This window comes from Physcomitrium patens, chromosome 11 (assembly GCF_059467195.1).
Source record: "Physcomitrium patens ecotype Gransden chromosome 11, ASM5946719v1, whole genome shotgun sequence".
Lineage (NCBI taxonomy): Eukaryota > Viridiplantae > Streptophyta > Bryopsida > Funariales > Funariaceae > Physcomitrium > Physcomitrium patens.
Genome location: NC_143420.1, coordinates 3,002,401 through 3,017,346, shown reverse-complemented (window position 1 = coordinate 3,017,346; position 14,946 = coordinate 3,002,401). Strand labels below are relative to the sequence as shown.

General features: G+C 35.0%; 1 protein-coding gene and 1 long non-coding RNA gene across 9 annotated transcripts; one reads left to right on the top strand and one right to left on the bottom strand.

Annotated features, from left to right (window-relative positions):
- Positions 1-4,186: 4,186 nt before the first annotated feature.
- Positions 4,187-5,974, bottom strand: LOC149988105 (uncharacterized). Its single transcript, XR_016505385.1, has 2 exons — positions 5,876-5,974; positions 4,187-5,560 (listed from the first exon to the last, which is right to left on the bottom strand). It is a non-coding gene; the product is annotated as an uncharacterized LOC149988105 (long non-coding RNA).
- Positions 5,975-7,796: 1,822 nt separating this feature from the next.
- On the top strand, positions 7,797-11,108 carry LOC112288889 (uncharacterized). 8 transcript variants are annotated; one of them, XM_024533595.3, is made up of 6 exons: positions 8,086-8,227; positions 8,627-8,719; positions 8,938-9,076; positions 9,165-9,231; positions 9,428-9,852; positions 10,131-11,108. In XM_024533595.3, exons 3-6 carry the CDS (start codon positions 8,964-8,966, stop codon positions 10,636-10,638), a joined length of 1,113 nt encoding a protein of 370 aa, XP_024389363.1. In that variant the 5' UTR covers positions 8,086-8,227; positions 8,627-8,719; positions 8,938-8,963; the 3' UTR covers positions 10,639-11,108. The 8 variants fall into 8 exon arrangements, with proteins under 8 accessions (XP_024389364.1, XP_024389360.1, XP_024389361.1 ...); XM_024533594.3 differs by having other exon boundaries at positions 8,089-8,227; positions 8,623-8,719; XM_024533596.3 differs by lacking the exon at positions 8,627-8,719 and having other exon boundaries at positions 7,797-8,227; positions 9,524-9,852.
- Positions 11,109-14,946: the final 3,838 nt, after the last annotated feature.

The following is a 14,946-nucleotide window of genomic DNA, read 5'->3' as shown; positions in this document are numbered from 1 at the left end:
AAAATTCATTCAAAAATGCTCAAAAAAAATGGCTCAAAACATAACCATCAACAATTCAGTTCACTTGCTACTTTAATTTGCAAGCTTTGACTTCAACCAACTATTTCTTCCTCACTTCAGATCTGATTTTATCAAATCTTATATAATAGTTGAAGTCCTTCAAGTCAGCTTTTCAACTCCACCTTCCGATTGTTAAATGCCTTTCTACAACTCTTTGTATGCTTGAAAGAGTGATAATAGGTACAAATTTCACATCTAGACTTTAAACAACCATAACTCTCTCATTTCAAACTCAAAGTTAACAACCCTTGCATGAAATTTGTATTTCTTCAAACTGGCTTTTCAACGACACCTTTTATTTTCTAGGAATCCTTCTACAACTTTCTATATACTTAAAAGAATGACAGTCGGTAAACAATTCACACCCTAACTTCAAACAACCTTAACTTCTTCATACAAAACTCAAATAACAAACTTTATACATCAAAATTATAGCCCAAAACACAAGCTTTCTGAATCTTCCCTCTAAATCCTCGAATTTCCCTGAAGAAGTGGTCTCCCCTTCGGTTTTCTCTTGGACAGCCCCTTGAAGTTCATTGGTCATGACCTATAGCCAATGAGAGTGAAGATCCTCTTATCCTTGCCTTATCTATCCACGTAGATGGCCTAAGGCCACAATACTGTAATATCAATATCCATATCTTTCTACATCTTTCATATTAAATAACCCTAATACTTCTATTTTTACTTATAAAACTTACACAAGTTATTTAAGATTTCTATAAACCATGAAATTCTATAGAAAATAACTCATTATTTTCTAAGGTCATTATTAGATAACATCAATATAATAACCATTATTTTTACACTATGAATAAATTACAACAAGACAACGTAGAATCTGAACTTCTTCCATAGGCATAGGATTAATATTTCTATAGTTGGTACTTAAGATGTATAAAATTTCTATCCTAAGAATATTGAAAAATTCTTAAAGATCAATAATAGTTGTAAATCTATTTTCACTTTTGCTAAATATAATATCCATGATTTTTTCTTCTATTTTGAACAACTTAATAAATCTACAAGTCAAATTAGAGGAAGGTAATCTATTATCTAAAATAAAAATTTTCAAAAAGAAGGATACTCCGCTTTCTTTAAAAATGATATTAATATTAGATAACGAAATAGTTTATTTAAAGGTAGAAAATCTGCAACCTTTAAAAGATAACAATAGAAATAGAATAATCTATTCATTTTTAAATAAAGATATAAATAATGAATTAGCATTCTTTTCAAATTATCAAAGATATGACTCACAAAGAATTAAAATATTTATACACTCTTAGGTCACTTGAAAAGACTAAAAAATCACTCAAAGATGATATAGTATTAAATTAGAATGGCTAATGTCAAAGAAAAGAAGACTAAAAAGTCTTGAAATAAGACTAAAGACTAGAAAGGCATTGATAAGAGTGAGAAAGGCTTCACTCTTGCCTCCATATATACTCTTAATTAGGAGCTATGTGGCCATGTTTTATAGACATCCAAAATGTGTTGACTTTGCACGAAATATATCTTAACTAATAAGATAAGTTTTCAATATGTACACTACATAGTTAGCTTGTTTCATAAACTATTAACATGTGGTTAACTTGTTGATCAAGTTTCTAACCTACCAATCAACTATAAATATATGTAAAGTCAAAACAACGTCTATGAAGCTTTTAAGAAGTTTTTTAAAAATATATTATGAAATAAATCTACTTTTATTTATTTCTACTTAATTATTTAAGTAAATATTAGAATATATAAATATTAGAATATATAAATATATATATCCATGATAATTGCCGTCATACCACTATGCTTTGTCTACTATTTGGCTATATCAATTTTGATTAGGCTAACAAAATAGACAAGCTATGCTCTACTTTGGGCTTCATCTTCTTGTTATCAAATGGTGTTGTGAACTTAGATTCAATATACTAATGCTCTCTTACCATCTCCAATAGCGAGGCAAAATACATGGCAATGGCTATGGTAGCCTTTGAAGTTGTATAGTTGTGACATCTATTCTACAACCTTAAGCAAGCTGCTAATCTTTAAGTCGCTATTATCACTTACTACGACAATGAATTGGCTCTTGCCTTGGTTGACACAACTAAATTTCTCTCTTAAATCAAATACATTATAGTATGTTATAATTTTATTTGTGAATTAGCCACTCAATAAAAAATAAGGTTTCAATATTGCTTCATCTTAGTGATGCAAGCCAACTTCCTTATAAAATTCTTCATTGATTCAAAGCTTATCTTTTATATGCCATTGATTAGTATTCTTGGAAGAGAACTTGACTTACATCATACACCACATACCAAGTAATAGGGCATTTTAAAAAACAACAATTACAAGTAATTGTATATAAATTATCCAAGTGTTACACCTTATTGAGGAGGTGCAATCCTTGTGGTTGAATTCTCTTTGACAATACAAAGCAAAATATAAAACAGACAATAATTTAAGATTAATTAATTACTTAAAAAATAGAACTTATATCCTAATCCTAAGTATGCTTTAAGTTCCAATAGCATGTCCCTAACCTTACTTCTTCCTCCAACTTTTGATATCTAGAAATAGATTGTGATGCCTCCAAAATAGACAAGAAATTTGGTTCTTAGTAATCATGGCAGATACAACACTCAGATGTTATTGCTGCATTATTTTTCACATGATCTTGAGCCACAAAATGAATCAAGTCTTTGATAATGGTGCAATATATTGTGCAAGCAAAGCCCCTCCAGTTGACGATTCCATCTTGATGTTGATATTCTTGTGCATTGATCTCCCTTCTTCAAGTCTATGATAATGCACCATCAAGTTCCACTCCAATTATGGTGACTGAGAGTGCTGATGTTGATGTGCATGAAGACAAATGAGTTGTACACCTCTTGAATCAGTGCTCAATGCATGAGTTTCACATCTTACTTCTTGGTTTGGTTTGTAAGTATATGTGAATGTGAATATATATATATATATATATATATAGAATTGATATTTTCATAGAATTTTATTATTTTCACTCAGCATTATATTGCACCCACCACATCTTTGTTGTGATTTTATGACATATTTGAAGATAATTTTACTTTGATTAATGTTCCAATGCCAATGGAGCAACCTTTTGTCATTTTTAGGCAATGGGATCGAACAAGGTGGGATTTGTTTTGAAAGTAAGGTCCAATTACAACTCACTAGGCAGAGGTCTCTAGAGAGCATAGATTTTTTTTCTTCAAAACACCCAAGTAAAGTTACTGCTGAAATGCAACAAGTCACAAAACAACTAGAACAGTGTGGTAGGTACAATACAATGTTGGGTAGAAATAATAAAATTTTAGGTAGAGATATCAATTCTCTATATAAATGAAAAACTTGTTTCTTAATAAAACTTGTGATTGGATATACTTCATAAATGAAACATAAAATTATGAATTGAATGTGCTTTTGTTTTGTTTTGTTTTTTTTTCTTTCTTTCTTCCAATTGTGAATAAATTAGAAGTTAATATAAGATCAATGCCTAAACAAAAATGCTTTGTATTAATGTTACAATATATAGCATATGATGTATTAGAAAATGTAGGTCATTTGTGGTTAATATATGAATTTTTTGTATAATTTTGGATCAATATAGATTAATGTGTATGTATACACGTTTAGTAATTTGTGATAATTTTTAAATTTAAATTAGTTTAGACAAAATGAGAATAATTTGAGATTCTTAAGCAAGAACCAATTCATGTTAAATTTTATTCAAAAGTTCATGAATTTGCTTATTGAGAGAGATTTAAAAATTAAAAGAAATAAAAAACATTATCTTTTGTACATTAAGCATTTAGTGTCTGTTGAAAAATTTATGGTTTATTATTATTATTATTATTATTTTTATTAGTAAATTAAACTAAGATCTTGAATAAATTATTTTAATAGATTCTAATACATATATGTAAGTTTTAAGGGTAAACTCACACATTCAAGTGAAATCATGACTTATTGAAATGAGTGATGTCTTGAATTGGAATAAAGTTTTTAAGATTTAATTGTTGTTATTTTCTTATATTATAGTTACAAAATTTTAACTATATTTGCATCATTCTTTCAACTTGTGTCAACAGATCATATGCATCAAGATTTTAAGTAAGAAGACATCATGTAAAAAAGAATGTAAGTGGATGTTGAAGTAAATGAAATTTTGTTGAAGGTAGTTTTAGAAAAATACAAATACTTTCTACAACTAATCTAAGAAATCTATGTTTATCAAATTTAGAATAAAGTTATTTTGGAATTTTATAAAATTATCTTAAGACTTTTAAAAGGTCTAAATGAGTACATTTTAAATCATTAAGTTTTAAAAATAAATACATCAAAATGCACAGAAATATTAAACAACAAATAAATTTAAATGAAGGAAAGATGTAAACTAAGGTAGTGGCTTGGATTATGTTTGGTAGTGGAATTACAAGAAAGATTTACACATATTCAGGCAACAAATGCATCACAGTCAGAAGATTTATGGGTTTGTGGACAATTTGCAAATACAATGAATTGGTTTTTGCAGTGCAAATGCAAGAATATGGTTTATGCTGAAAAAGCCCTACTTGGTTGTGTTTGTGATAGATGTCAATCTACATTTGTGAGACCAATAAAACGTGGCTACATAAAATATTTTTTAACATTGCCATATGTATGTATGAAATCATGGATATACATCTGTTTAAAGGCAAATAAGCAAGTACATGAAAAACTTGTGAGATGACTTGCTGATTATTGTGGCATTTCCAACACTAGACTTTATTAACCAACTCTAGACTGCACAGTGTCATATCTATACAACATATATGTACCCAAAAGTTGTCACACTGAAAAAAAAAAATATTAAAAAATTGAATAGTAGTAAGATATCTGTGAAAGACCAAGTTTCATTCGTTTGATGGTGCAAAAATTTCAAACTTATTCTAATTAATGCAATCAAAATTTAAAACTATAAAAAAACCACACATTAGAATGATTTGAACATAAATGTAAGTATGTTAACAAAGGACTGTAGCAAAAAAATTCAAATTGATTAAAAATTTAAACTTTTAAAAATATAACTTCAGGATCGGAAACAGCATTTTTTAGATCTTTATTTAATTTATATGAATAGTAAAATTAAATTCATCCAAAATTAATAATAATGTGAAGGATATTATGAAGTATTTGATAAGTATATGAACAAGCAATGAGTAATTCAAATCAAAGAAAAACATTAGTCACTAAACTTTTATACCAAGGTTTGTTGACCAAGGTTTGTTGACCAAGGTTAATACAAAATTTATATAGAATTAACATTTAAGATATTGATAGATTCAAAAACAACCTAGATTGTGTTTCTCATAAGTATGAGAGTCAAAGAATTAACAACGTGTAGGAGTGATCATGGTCAAGTATTATAAAAATTTGTTTTTAATACTTTCTGGATCTGAATAAAATTTAAGAAAAGTTCTATGATCTTTCGAAACACCTAATATAATTTCAATTATTGAATTTAAAAACAACATGAAGAAATATTGTTAGAAACATTGGAAAATTAAAACTTAGTAAATAAGCCCTTGTACAAAAATTTCGATTTTAAAAAACTTGAGAGGAAAACCTCATATATATACTAAAAAATTAAATAAGAATTTCATGAGATATTAATTGAAATCTTAAAAAACGCTTCTAACTGTACAAACAGCATAAAAGCAGCAAAAGGAAAATTATTATTATTTTTTACTTATTTGAAATTTTGTGTTTATTAGCATGGTCTTTTTAATTTTTTTCTTAAAAATCCTCTTACCTGCTAATTTTGATATGGTTAATATTTTTCCCACTTCTTTGATATTTTTCAAAGAGGTTCATTTTAGATTTGTAGAATTGTGCATTCAAGCCAAGATACAATTTTATTGAAAGTATTAAAATAAAATTTAATTATATATTTCTGTTTAAGTTGCATAATAAACTAATATATAATTAATTTCATTATTCATTTCCATTCAAAAAAGCATATTTGCACTTATCTTCTATAAAACTGCTGGCCTACTACTACAATAGGATAGATTAATAGAATGACTGAATGATATATTCAAAATTCAAAAACCTATTGTATAATGCCATGTGAAACCCAAGGTGGCAAACAACTTCAAAAAATATGTGAAGTTGAAACAAAATAATTTCTTTGGGTTTTAAATTTGTGAAGTTGTAGAAGAAAATATTGAATTTGAAGTTCAACCGTTCAATTATATTTGCAAGAGATTTGGTTGAAATTCTTAAGATTAACCATTCTAAATTATATTCACAATCAAATATTCTAGATTTAAAGAAAACAAAGTTTGAACAAACCAACATAATTTTCTTAGAAGAGAATATATTGATGTTTGTACAAGAATAAGAGTAAATAAAATCAATGTTATTTTGATGGAATTTTCAATAACAATTTAAATGCATAAGGAGCATGTCACGATATTTTGATTAATTGAAGAGTTTTCTTTCTAAATACAAGCAAAACCACCAATTATGACCATATAATGCAATTTGTAAGCTTTCTTCTCTCTTGTTTTGTGAATCTCATATCTGAACAATAATAATATTTCATCCTTTACAAACAACATAAAAATTCTTCATAATCTTGATACAATATGTTAATCAAATGTTTTTATCTAAGCTAAACGAATCTTTACATGTATATTTGAATCTAAGGTTCCTATACAAAAAAAAATTACAATTTTTCTACGAAAAAATATTGCAAAAGTAAATTTTTAATGAATTTTAGATAAAATTTCACGATTTCAACATCTGCAATGAAGAAAATAAAAAAATAAAACCCTCTTGATGAAACTTGCACAAAACGTGTGTTTTTTTTTTTTTTTTTTTTTTTATTATTATAATAAACAGTTGTTTTCAAGGAGTAAATAAGCTCATTTTCAACACTAAAAAGAACTTGAAATCTTGTACATGAAATAGAAACAGAAGCAAGAGTTTACACATTCAACGATCACTTTCTGAATGATTGTTCTTGGCAATGAAAATAGAAAAGGTACCTGTTTCATTTTATTTCAGTCATTTTAACAAATCCCGAGTTTTAATAATATAAAAGGCTTGAAAGTGCAGAAAATAATCTAAAAGATTAAAAAGATTAAAAAGATTAAAAAATAGAAATTTTATACATAACAAACACAACATAGATATAAATATACATATGTATATTTATAGGAAATTGTTAAATTGACCCAAACATTTACTAAATTGACCCTCCTATTGTAACCATCATCAAAAAATTCTCCACCACCATATCCACATGGATCAAAAACTAATGAAAAAAATGGTTTTCTAATATATAAATAATATTTTTTTATTAATTATAATTAATATTGCAAGGGATATGTCTGGCACATGCTGAGGCACGCGAAGGGAGTCAAGTGAGGTGGCAAGTTCTGGACCATAATCCACCAAAGGGACAAAAAGCAGCGACACATTTACAAATCCTCGCGAACCAGATTCCACCCAGAACAGTCGCTTATACCAGGCACTTGTTCCAATTTAGAATCGGCACTCTGTCGCGTCAGGGGACAGTTTGGAATCGGAACCCGTGCGGTAACGGCAATAGCGGGTAACCGGGGAGGTACCTGATTCCACCCGGAACGGCACGCCGCACAGTGGCGGCTCAATGCGAAGGCCGAATGAGCAGCCAGCATTGCTGTCCTGGCTCTGGTTCACCTGCCAATCTTCAACGCCGGCCATGCAGACACCCACCTCAAATTTCAGGGACCAAATCGTAAAGCGATACCCACTTGCCCTTCCTCGCCTCCAATTTGAAACGTATCCTTCGTGGGTTATTCCACACCGACGGGTTTGCGCCCAGGGATGCAGCTCAGCGCGACTGAATTCGCTCACAAATCCCGTTGGGTTTCCTTCACCGGCTGCTGAGAGTAGTCCTGCGGAGATCTCTGTTGGTGTTGTCATTGAATTCAAGATTTTTGAGGGTTGCGTAATTAGCAGAGAAGAACAGGGGGTGGAGGAGAAACGAGACAGTACGATACGATACGATACGAGGAGCGCGAAGTGGGGTCTTCGTTCGTTCGAGAGGTGTGGAATCACTGCGTGTGCAATCGGCGGTTGTGGCCGTGGTTTTTTTTGGACACAACAGTTTCAGGTAATTCGGATGTATTTTGGATTTGGGTGCGGTGAATTATACAATATTGTTGGTATTTTTCTCCCTCTGTTTTCCCCCTGTTGTGCTGCTGGATGGAGATTGTAATTCGAGGCAGTGTAAGCGCGTAGTGAAGGATTTTCGATTGAGTCGGAGCATTACGGTTGAAGTTTTTTTTTTTTTTTTTTTTTTTTTTTTTTTCTTCTTTTCCTCGATTGGGATTTAGTGTGTGAGAAAATTCAATGGAAAGTCTACCTCGAAAGACTCAGTGAAGTTTGAATTTCGTTGAGTCCGGATGGTTTTGGTCTTTGGAAGTTCCTAGTTGATGTAGCTACAAGTGAAAGTGTGTGTTCCGTGGTTTAACTTTTAATCCTGCTTCACGTTCTTGGTCCACGAAGGTAGTCTCCGATGTGTGAGGTCTTCAATGAGTCGGGCTTACTCTTGGATGGGCGACATCCACGAACACCTCCGGAATGGAATACGCCATGAGCCATTGTAATTTGCAGCATTTGTGTTCCGCTTCATCAGTTCCAGAATTCACCTGATGTAAATCTGTGATGAAATTTCGAGTGGCTGTGGCGGCTGCTAATGCATTTCATTACATGAGCCGCGAACTTCTTTTTAGCATCTCACCGATTGTACAGAATCGCCCATGGTATGTCACCGGCGTGCTGTTTCTCAGCTGAATAAATTTGTAGGTGGTGCATGTGCAGGTGATTGTTTCTAACAAAGGATCATCATGGTGGCACATGCAGCGGTTGGCGTTGCCATAGCGGTCACGTCGATCTCCAGCTCGAATTCTGTTTGTCTTGCAGAGTTCGAAAATTGTCGTGTGCGATTGTCCAATGCCAGGTCAGTCTACTGAACGGAGCACTAATTGTTCAGATCTGAGGATGGATGCTTCAAATTTATATACTTATTGTGACTTGGCGGATATTAGGGCCGTTGCAGATACGATGAAGTGCACCGGTGGAAATTTGGATCCTGGGAAATGGAGAGAGAATCAGGTGAGTGAGTTTGCGTTTTGCGTTTTCTTGAACCACATCATAGAGAGAGTGAATAATCTGTGTGGGATGAGGGGTTACATAACTCTTTGAATTTGGATTTATTATCGGTCTCTGTACGACATTTTGAGCTTGAGGGACGTTCAGGCAAAACCACATTGGATGCTGGTTGTTGACATCATTATCATTAACACGGCAGATCCTGAGCATTATTACCCTGCGAAGACAAGCTCTGAAAGTATGTGCGGATGTAATTTGCCCTTGTATGTTTGCTATTTGTGCGATGTGGAAGCAGAAAGCTTCAGTTGGTGCACTCAACTTGGCCCAGTGTCATTCGACTCGCCTTTTGCCATCTTCTGTCAAACAAACGGGAGGCAGTCCTTCGTCTTCGTTGAGAAGGCACGATGTTGCTGTGCGCCCACGGATGGGGGAGATTGAGAAAAGGTTGGAGTTGTTGTTGTCAGTCCAGACTAAATTAGAGGAAAGCGTAACGCCTCCTTCCAGGCAGAAGCAGGAGAGCGCTGAAAAAGATAATTTCTATGTGAACTGTGGATCTGCAATCCGGAATCTTAGAGAGGAGATTCCCGCCTTATTTTACACAGACCTTAACTACGACATCTACAGGTACATTTCTTCGCTGATCCTTAACCTGCATGCTCTGGTCGCGTGGAATAGTTAAATCATGGCTGTAGTCAATTGATGTTTACTGCGCGCATGTTTTCTTATAGATGCTAAGTAGAGCCTTTTCTAAAATCAACTACTGGACCACCTGTTGGTCTTATTTTTGTTTTTGTTGTTGTTGGATTTAGCTGTGTTAGTTCTGTCTTTGTAGTTGTGTACACGCTGGATTTATGTTAGACGTTTTTTTCCTCACCAAAAACTTTGTCTCAATGTTTGTACAGAGAGGACATCACATTCAGTGATCCAATGAACACATTCTCGGGAATAGAGAATTACAAAACTCTATTCTGGGCACTTCGTTTCCATGGCCGAATCTTTTTCAAAGCTTTGTGGGTTGAAGTGATTCGAGTATGGCAACCCTCTGACAAGGTTATAATGATTCGGTGGATAGTGCGGGGCGTTCCACGAATCCCTTGGGAGGCTCAAGGGCGGTTTGAGGGGACCTCTGAATACAAGTTGGACAAGGATGGGAAGATCTACGCACATAAAGTTGATAATGTCATAATGAACTCGCCTCCAAAGTATGCCCCTCGCTCAGTTATGGATCTTGTGCGGGCCGCTGCGACGCAGGGTGCTCCGACACCGACATATTATCATCAAATTGGTGTATTCTCCTACGTGCAGCAGTTCACCTGGATTCGTTTCTACTCGGCCTTGAGAAATACTCTTGCGGCCACCTCGTCCACTGAAACTTGTGATATTCTGCCAAGTGCCAGCCTCAACCCTTAAAGTAGTTGTTTAACCTATTTACATTATTTGTGAGCACGAGGATGTATTATATTGGAAAAGCAGTGGGTTAAGTCCATATGATGATGAGCATGGTTTGAATTTGAAGCACCACCACCCTCTAATTGGAGCAGCAGTGGTAACCACATCACGAAAAGAGGCCTGGTGCCTAACTATTGTACTATGGTTCTTAGGGTTCTTAACTCGAACAGATGATTTGAAAAGAGCTTTCCACACTTTGGTTTGGCGAAGGATAGTGAAGGAGCTGCCTTCTTGGGTATTTCCAAACCGCTGGAAAAGAATGTGGGCAGTCTCCGGCATTTTAATAGTGCGCAAGCAAGCGGAGAGTTTAGCAAGGGTAGGCTGTAATTTCCTTCGAAGCGGCCGGTGTATTTCACTTGGGCCTGTGAGGATTTTACTGTATTAGACATGAGATGTTCATAACAGAAGGATCATGCCATCTTTTATCCCCCCCCCCCTTTTTTTTTGTAAAGGTTTCAGTCCATTTTTGAGTCCGACAATTTGAGCGGCTTGCTTCAGTGGTCTCGTAGCTTGTGAGTACCTATTGCAAGTGGTTCCTTGTGTTGCAAACATACGTGCTCCACTTTGTCCGAAAGTCTCTCGGTGGTTCTGAGATGTTTTCAAGTTTTGGGTCCAAGGTAATTCGTTTTGGTATAACAGACGTGGGTTTATACCAGATAGAAGATACTTGAGCACTCAACTTTTTTGTGTGAAGATTCGCACGTTTAAATGGGATCACAACATGAAGTTTTAGAGACTGAAGAAATATCTGTGAAATATTTATTCCGCATAAGCAACAGGCTATTTCAGTTCTTTAAATTAATATTTTGTACTGATTCGCGAGTTGTCTCCCTAATTGGCACACTAGATGTCATCTAGCCTCAGCTGACGTATTTGTATCAGAACCTATTTCCTCTGAAAGAGTGGTTTATTTTTTCACCACTTTGTTTAAATTTAGATTCAGACATTATTCTAGATCGTTTCCAAATGTAGTGTGTGATACAATATCGTTCTGCCTCGTCGATAGGCACTATCAGATGAATCTTTCGGCTTTGTTTACTTAATCCAGATCTACGTGCAATATTGCTCATAAAAACGATTAGTAAATATGGGATTACCGCAACACTTCAACTGGACATTGACTCGGACGAGTTAGAATAATGCCTGGAGCCGTTGGGGAGGATTTCCAAGCGAATCACGTCTGAAATGGTGAAAGTTTTAAAACGGTTCTGATCGATAACTGTATCGATCAGAACAATGCTTCCCCAGAAGAATTTCTAGGTGGGTCGAATGAGAGTACTTCAGAGGTATTATCCATCAGAAGTTCCGGCGATTGCTTATCTTCCGAAAGAGCTGGGAATTGAATGGATCAAGCTAGGATCGCAGTCTTGCATGTTGATGCGTTGTTGATTTGCGCTAGTGCTCTCATGTTGTCACCTGCCGTATTCTAGGTGCTCGATCAGTCTGAGGAGTTCTCCCATGGCCCCAGTTGAAATGGTACTGCAAATGCCAGTGGAATTCCGCCTGCGACCTCCACCAATAGATGGAGTGATCCCACAGATCACAGAACCAGTCCCTTCCAGCCCTTCCGTTTGGGTCACATGGGAGCGATCTTTGGTACACATCACTGATTCTGCCAGGTATGGATGGTGTTCATTAACCCCCAGCCATGTGCTGTATTAGAAATACGCTATTTATCTTCATGATTTGTATGACGGGGTAGATTTTGACCACTTAAGCAACGAGCTTCTGTGACCAGATATTTCAGTATCGATTCTTCGCACCATATTCTCCAAAAATCAGAAGCACTCTTTTTCTCAGAAGTCTGACGCATTGTCATAAATATTTCACGTTTAGTTTTTCATTCTGATGCCGTGGCTACCTAGAACAAATGTATATCCTCTGCTCTTAGAGCTGTGGGGTATATGCTAGCCAAGTAAAGAAAGGTCTTTAGATCAAGAATTCTGTTTAAGTTAAAATGAAGGAGATTAAGGATATCGTGTTGTATGAGGAAAGAAGGGAAAGTCGTGCGCAACAATGAAATTTCAGTGGTTTAATTTTCACGAGAGGAAACAAAAATGGCTGCAGTCTCAGTCCAAGTAGAAGAGAAGGTGGGAACAGGGAGTCCCAAAATACTGAAATAATGGGGAAGAAAGAGGAGAAGCAGATATAATGTGGCCGGAAATAAGCTTTAGTGCACCCTCTACACATCCCTCTTCGGAATAACAAGATTTAACAGTATTCCTGCATGGGAGCACTTGAAGGCACATGGCGATCGGTAGGGGAAACACGACACCTGCAACAATACCAGGATCAATATTAAGAAGGCACATGAACTAAGTCAGAAAGACTTTCACTTGTTCACAGCTTCCCCATTCTGCAGTAATCGTAGTCAACCACGCTACTGAGGCAATGCTCTGCCCTCATCCACTCCAGTACGATACTACGAGTGCCTGGGGCAGCAATTGAGAGATTAGACGCAGGAGGGATCCCTCTGCAAGAAGATGACCCCTACCTCAATTTCTTGCGAAATCAGGGTCATTGCTACGGTGCGGAAGCATGTTCATGTCCAGCTGTCGGATTAGAAACGAGAAGCTAGACAGGAGTTGGAAAGGCGCTGTCCGGGGTGGTGCTGCAGAACCGAGTGAACATGGTTTACTCTTGCGATGTCCACAGCTACGCCTATTCACCTGAGCTGTAGCCTGCCAACATATACCTTGCCAGCTGATGAGGCACCACGTGTCTTATTGAAGTGGTGAATATTAGACTGATGGACACGAAAGTGGCTGCTGCAGAAGCTCTTCCTCACCAAGGTGCTTTTCATTGTGCATCGAAGACGGTGTCAGGTTCTAATCGCGACACCTTCACCACAAAAGCCTTGATCAGGGGCATACTCCAGTAACTGCTCCAGTTCAAACTCAACCGTCAAAACAAAGAAACCAGGTTGATAAACTAAGGACCTCAAACCAAACCTAGTCTCAAGACCCACAAATGTGAATAGAGCCATCCACTTCAATAGAATGCGCCATGAAATCTGTTGAGAATGTTTAGAAAGACACAAGAGTAATAGTAAGTCATACACACACACAAGAGTAGTAGTAAGTCATACACACAAGAGGGTTTCTCAGGAGAAAGAGTTTCACATACACAAATCTATTGATTTGATTGTGTCTCATATACAAGAAGAGAAAAGAGGAGAGGATAAATAGTACTTCTCTACTAGACTCTAAATATTGTAGCTACAATAAATATTATGGAGAGTGCCGACTACATTTAATGATCTCAACACTCTTCCTCGCTCATCATAATATTTACATAATATAAAATATGTATAGAATTATGATCTATACTTTTCTATGATCTTGCAAGATCAAGAATTGTTGCCTCATTAAAACCTTATCTAGGAAAACCTTATTTTATTTAAGGACAAAACCATAGATGAAGGAAAAAGAATACAACATCATTTTTTTTAATTATTTAAAGAGCTCATTAACTTTCTTATTCAAGAAAAGCAAGTCGCTGCATACCAATGCCCTAAGTAAGTCGATGATGGTTGCTTAATGGGAGAGCTTTGGTGAAGAGATCAACAAGGTTATTTGTAGATTCAATTTTCTTAATTGTAAGTGCTTGATTAGTAATCAAGTCATGAGTATAACTAAAATACTTTGGATCAATATGCTTTGTCCTATCGCTTTTAATGAAACCAACTTGCATCTATGTAATGCAAGCACTATTATCTTCATGCAAGATAGTTGGAGAATCATCATATAAAAATCCACAGGTTGTTTGAATGAATTTATCAATTGATCGCAACCAAATACATTCTCGAGATGCTTCATGTAAGGCAATAATTTCTGTATGGTTGGATGAAGTTACAGTTATTGTTTGTTTCATTGATTTCTATGATATTGCAACTCCATGTCTTAAAAATACATATCCTGTTTGAGATTTCGCTGTTGCAATATTAGATTTATATCTTGCATCACAATATCCAACCAATTTTGGATCTGCAGATTTTGTGTAATATAATCCCAAGTCTTCAGTACCTTTTAAATAACGTAATAAATGTTTGATGCCATTCTAATGTCGTAGTGTTGGATGTGCATTATGTCTTGTAAGAACACTAATTACAAATGCAATATCTGGTCTTGTAGATATAGCTAAATACAAAAGTGCTCCAACCATTGCGAGGTATGGATATTGGTCTCCCAATATTTCCTCCTCCTCCTCGCATAGACGGTATGGATCATGACCATCATGACCACATCCAACCATTGGTGTGGACAATGG

Excerpts from the sequence above, each read along its gene's own strand:
- LOC112288889 (XM_024533592.3), top strand. The coding sequence starts at position 8,964 with ATGGTGGCACATGCAGCGGTTGGCGTTGCCATAGCGGTCACGTCGATC. Across the intron at positions 9,077-9,164 it reads GTGCGATTGTCCAATGCCAG|GGCCGTTGCAGATACGATGA; the intron begins GTCAGTCTACTG and ends GGCGGATATTAG. Across the intron at positions 9,853-10,130 it reads CTTAACTACGACATCTACAG|AGAGGACATCACATTCAGTG; the intron begins GTACATTTCTTC and ends ATGTTTGTACAG.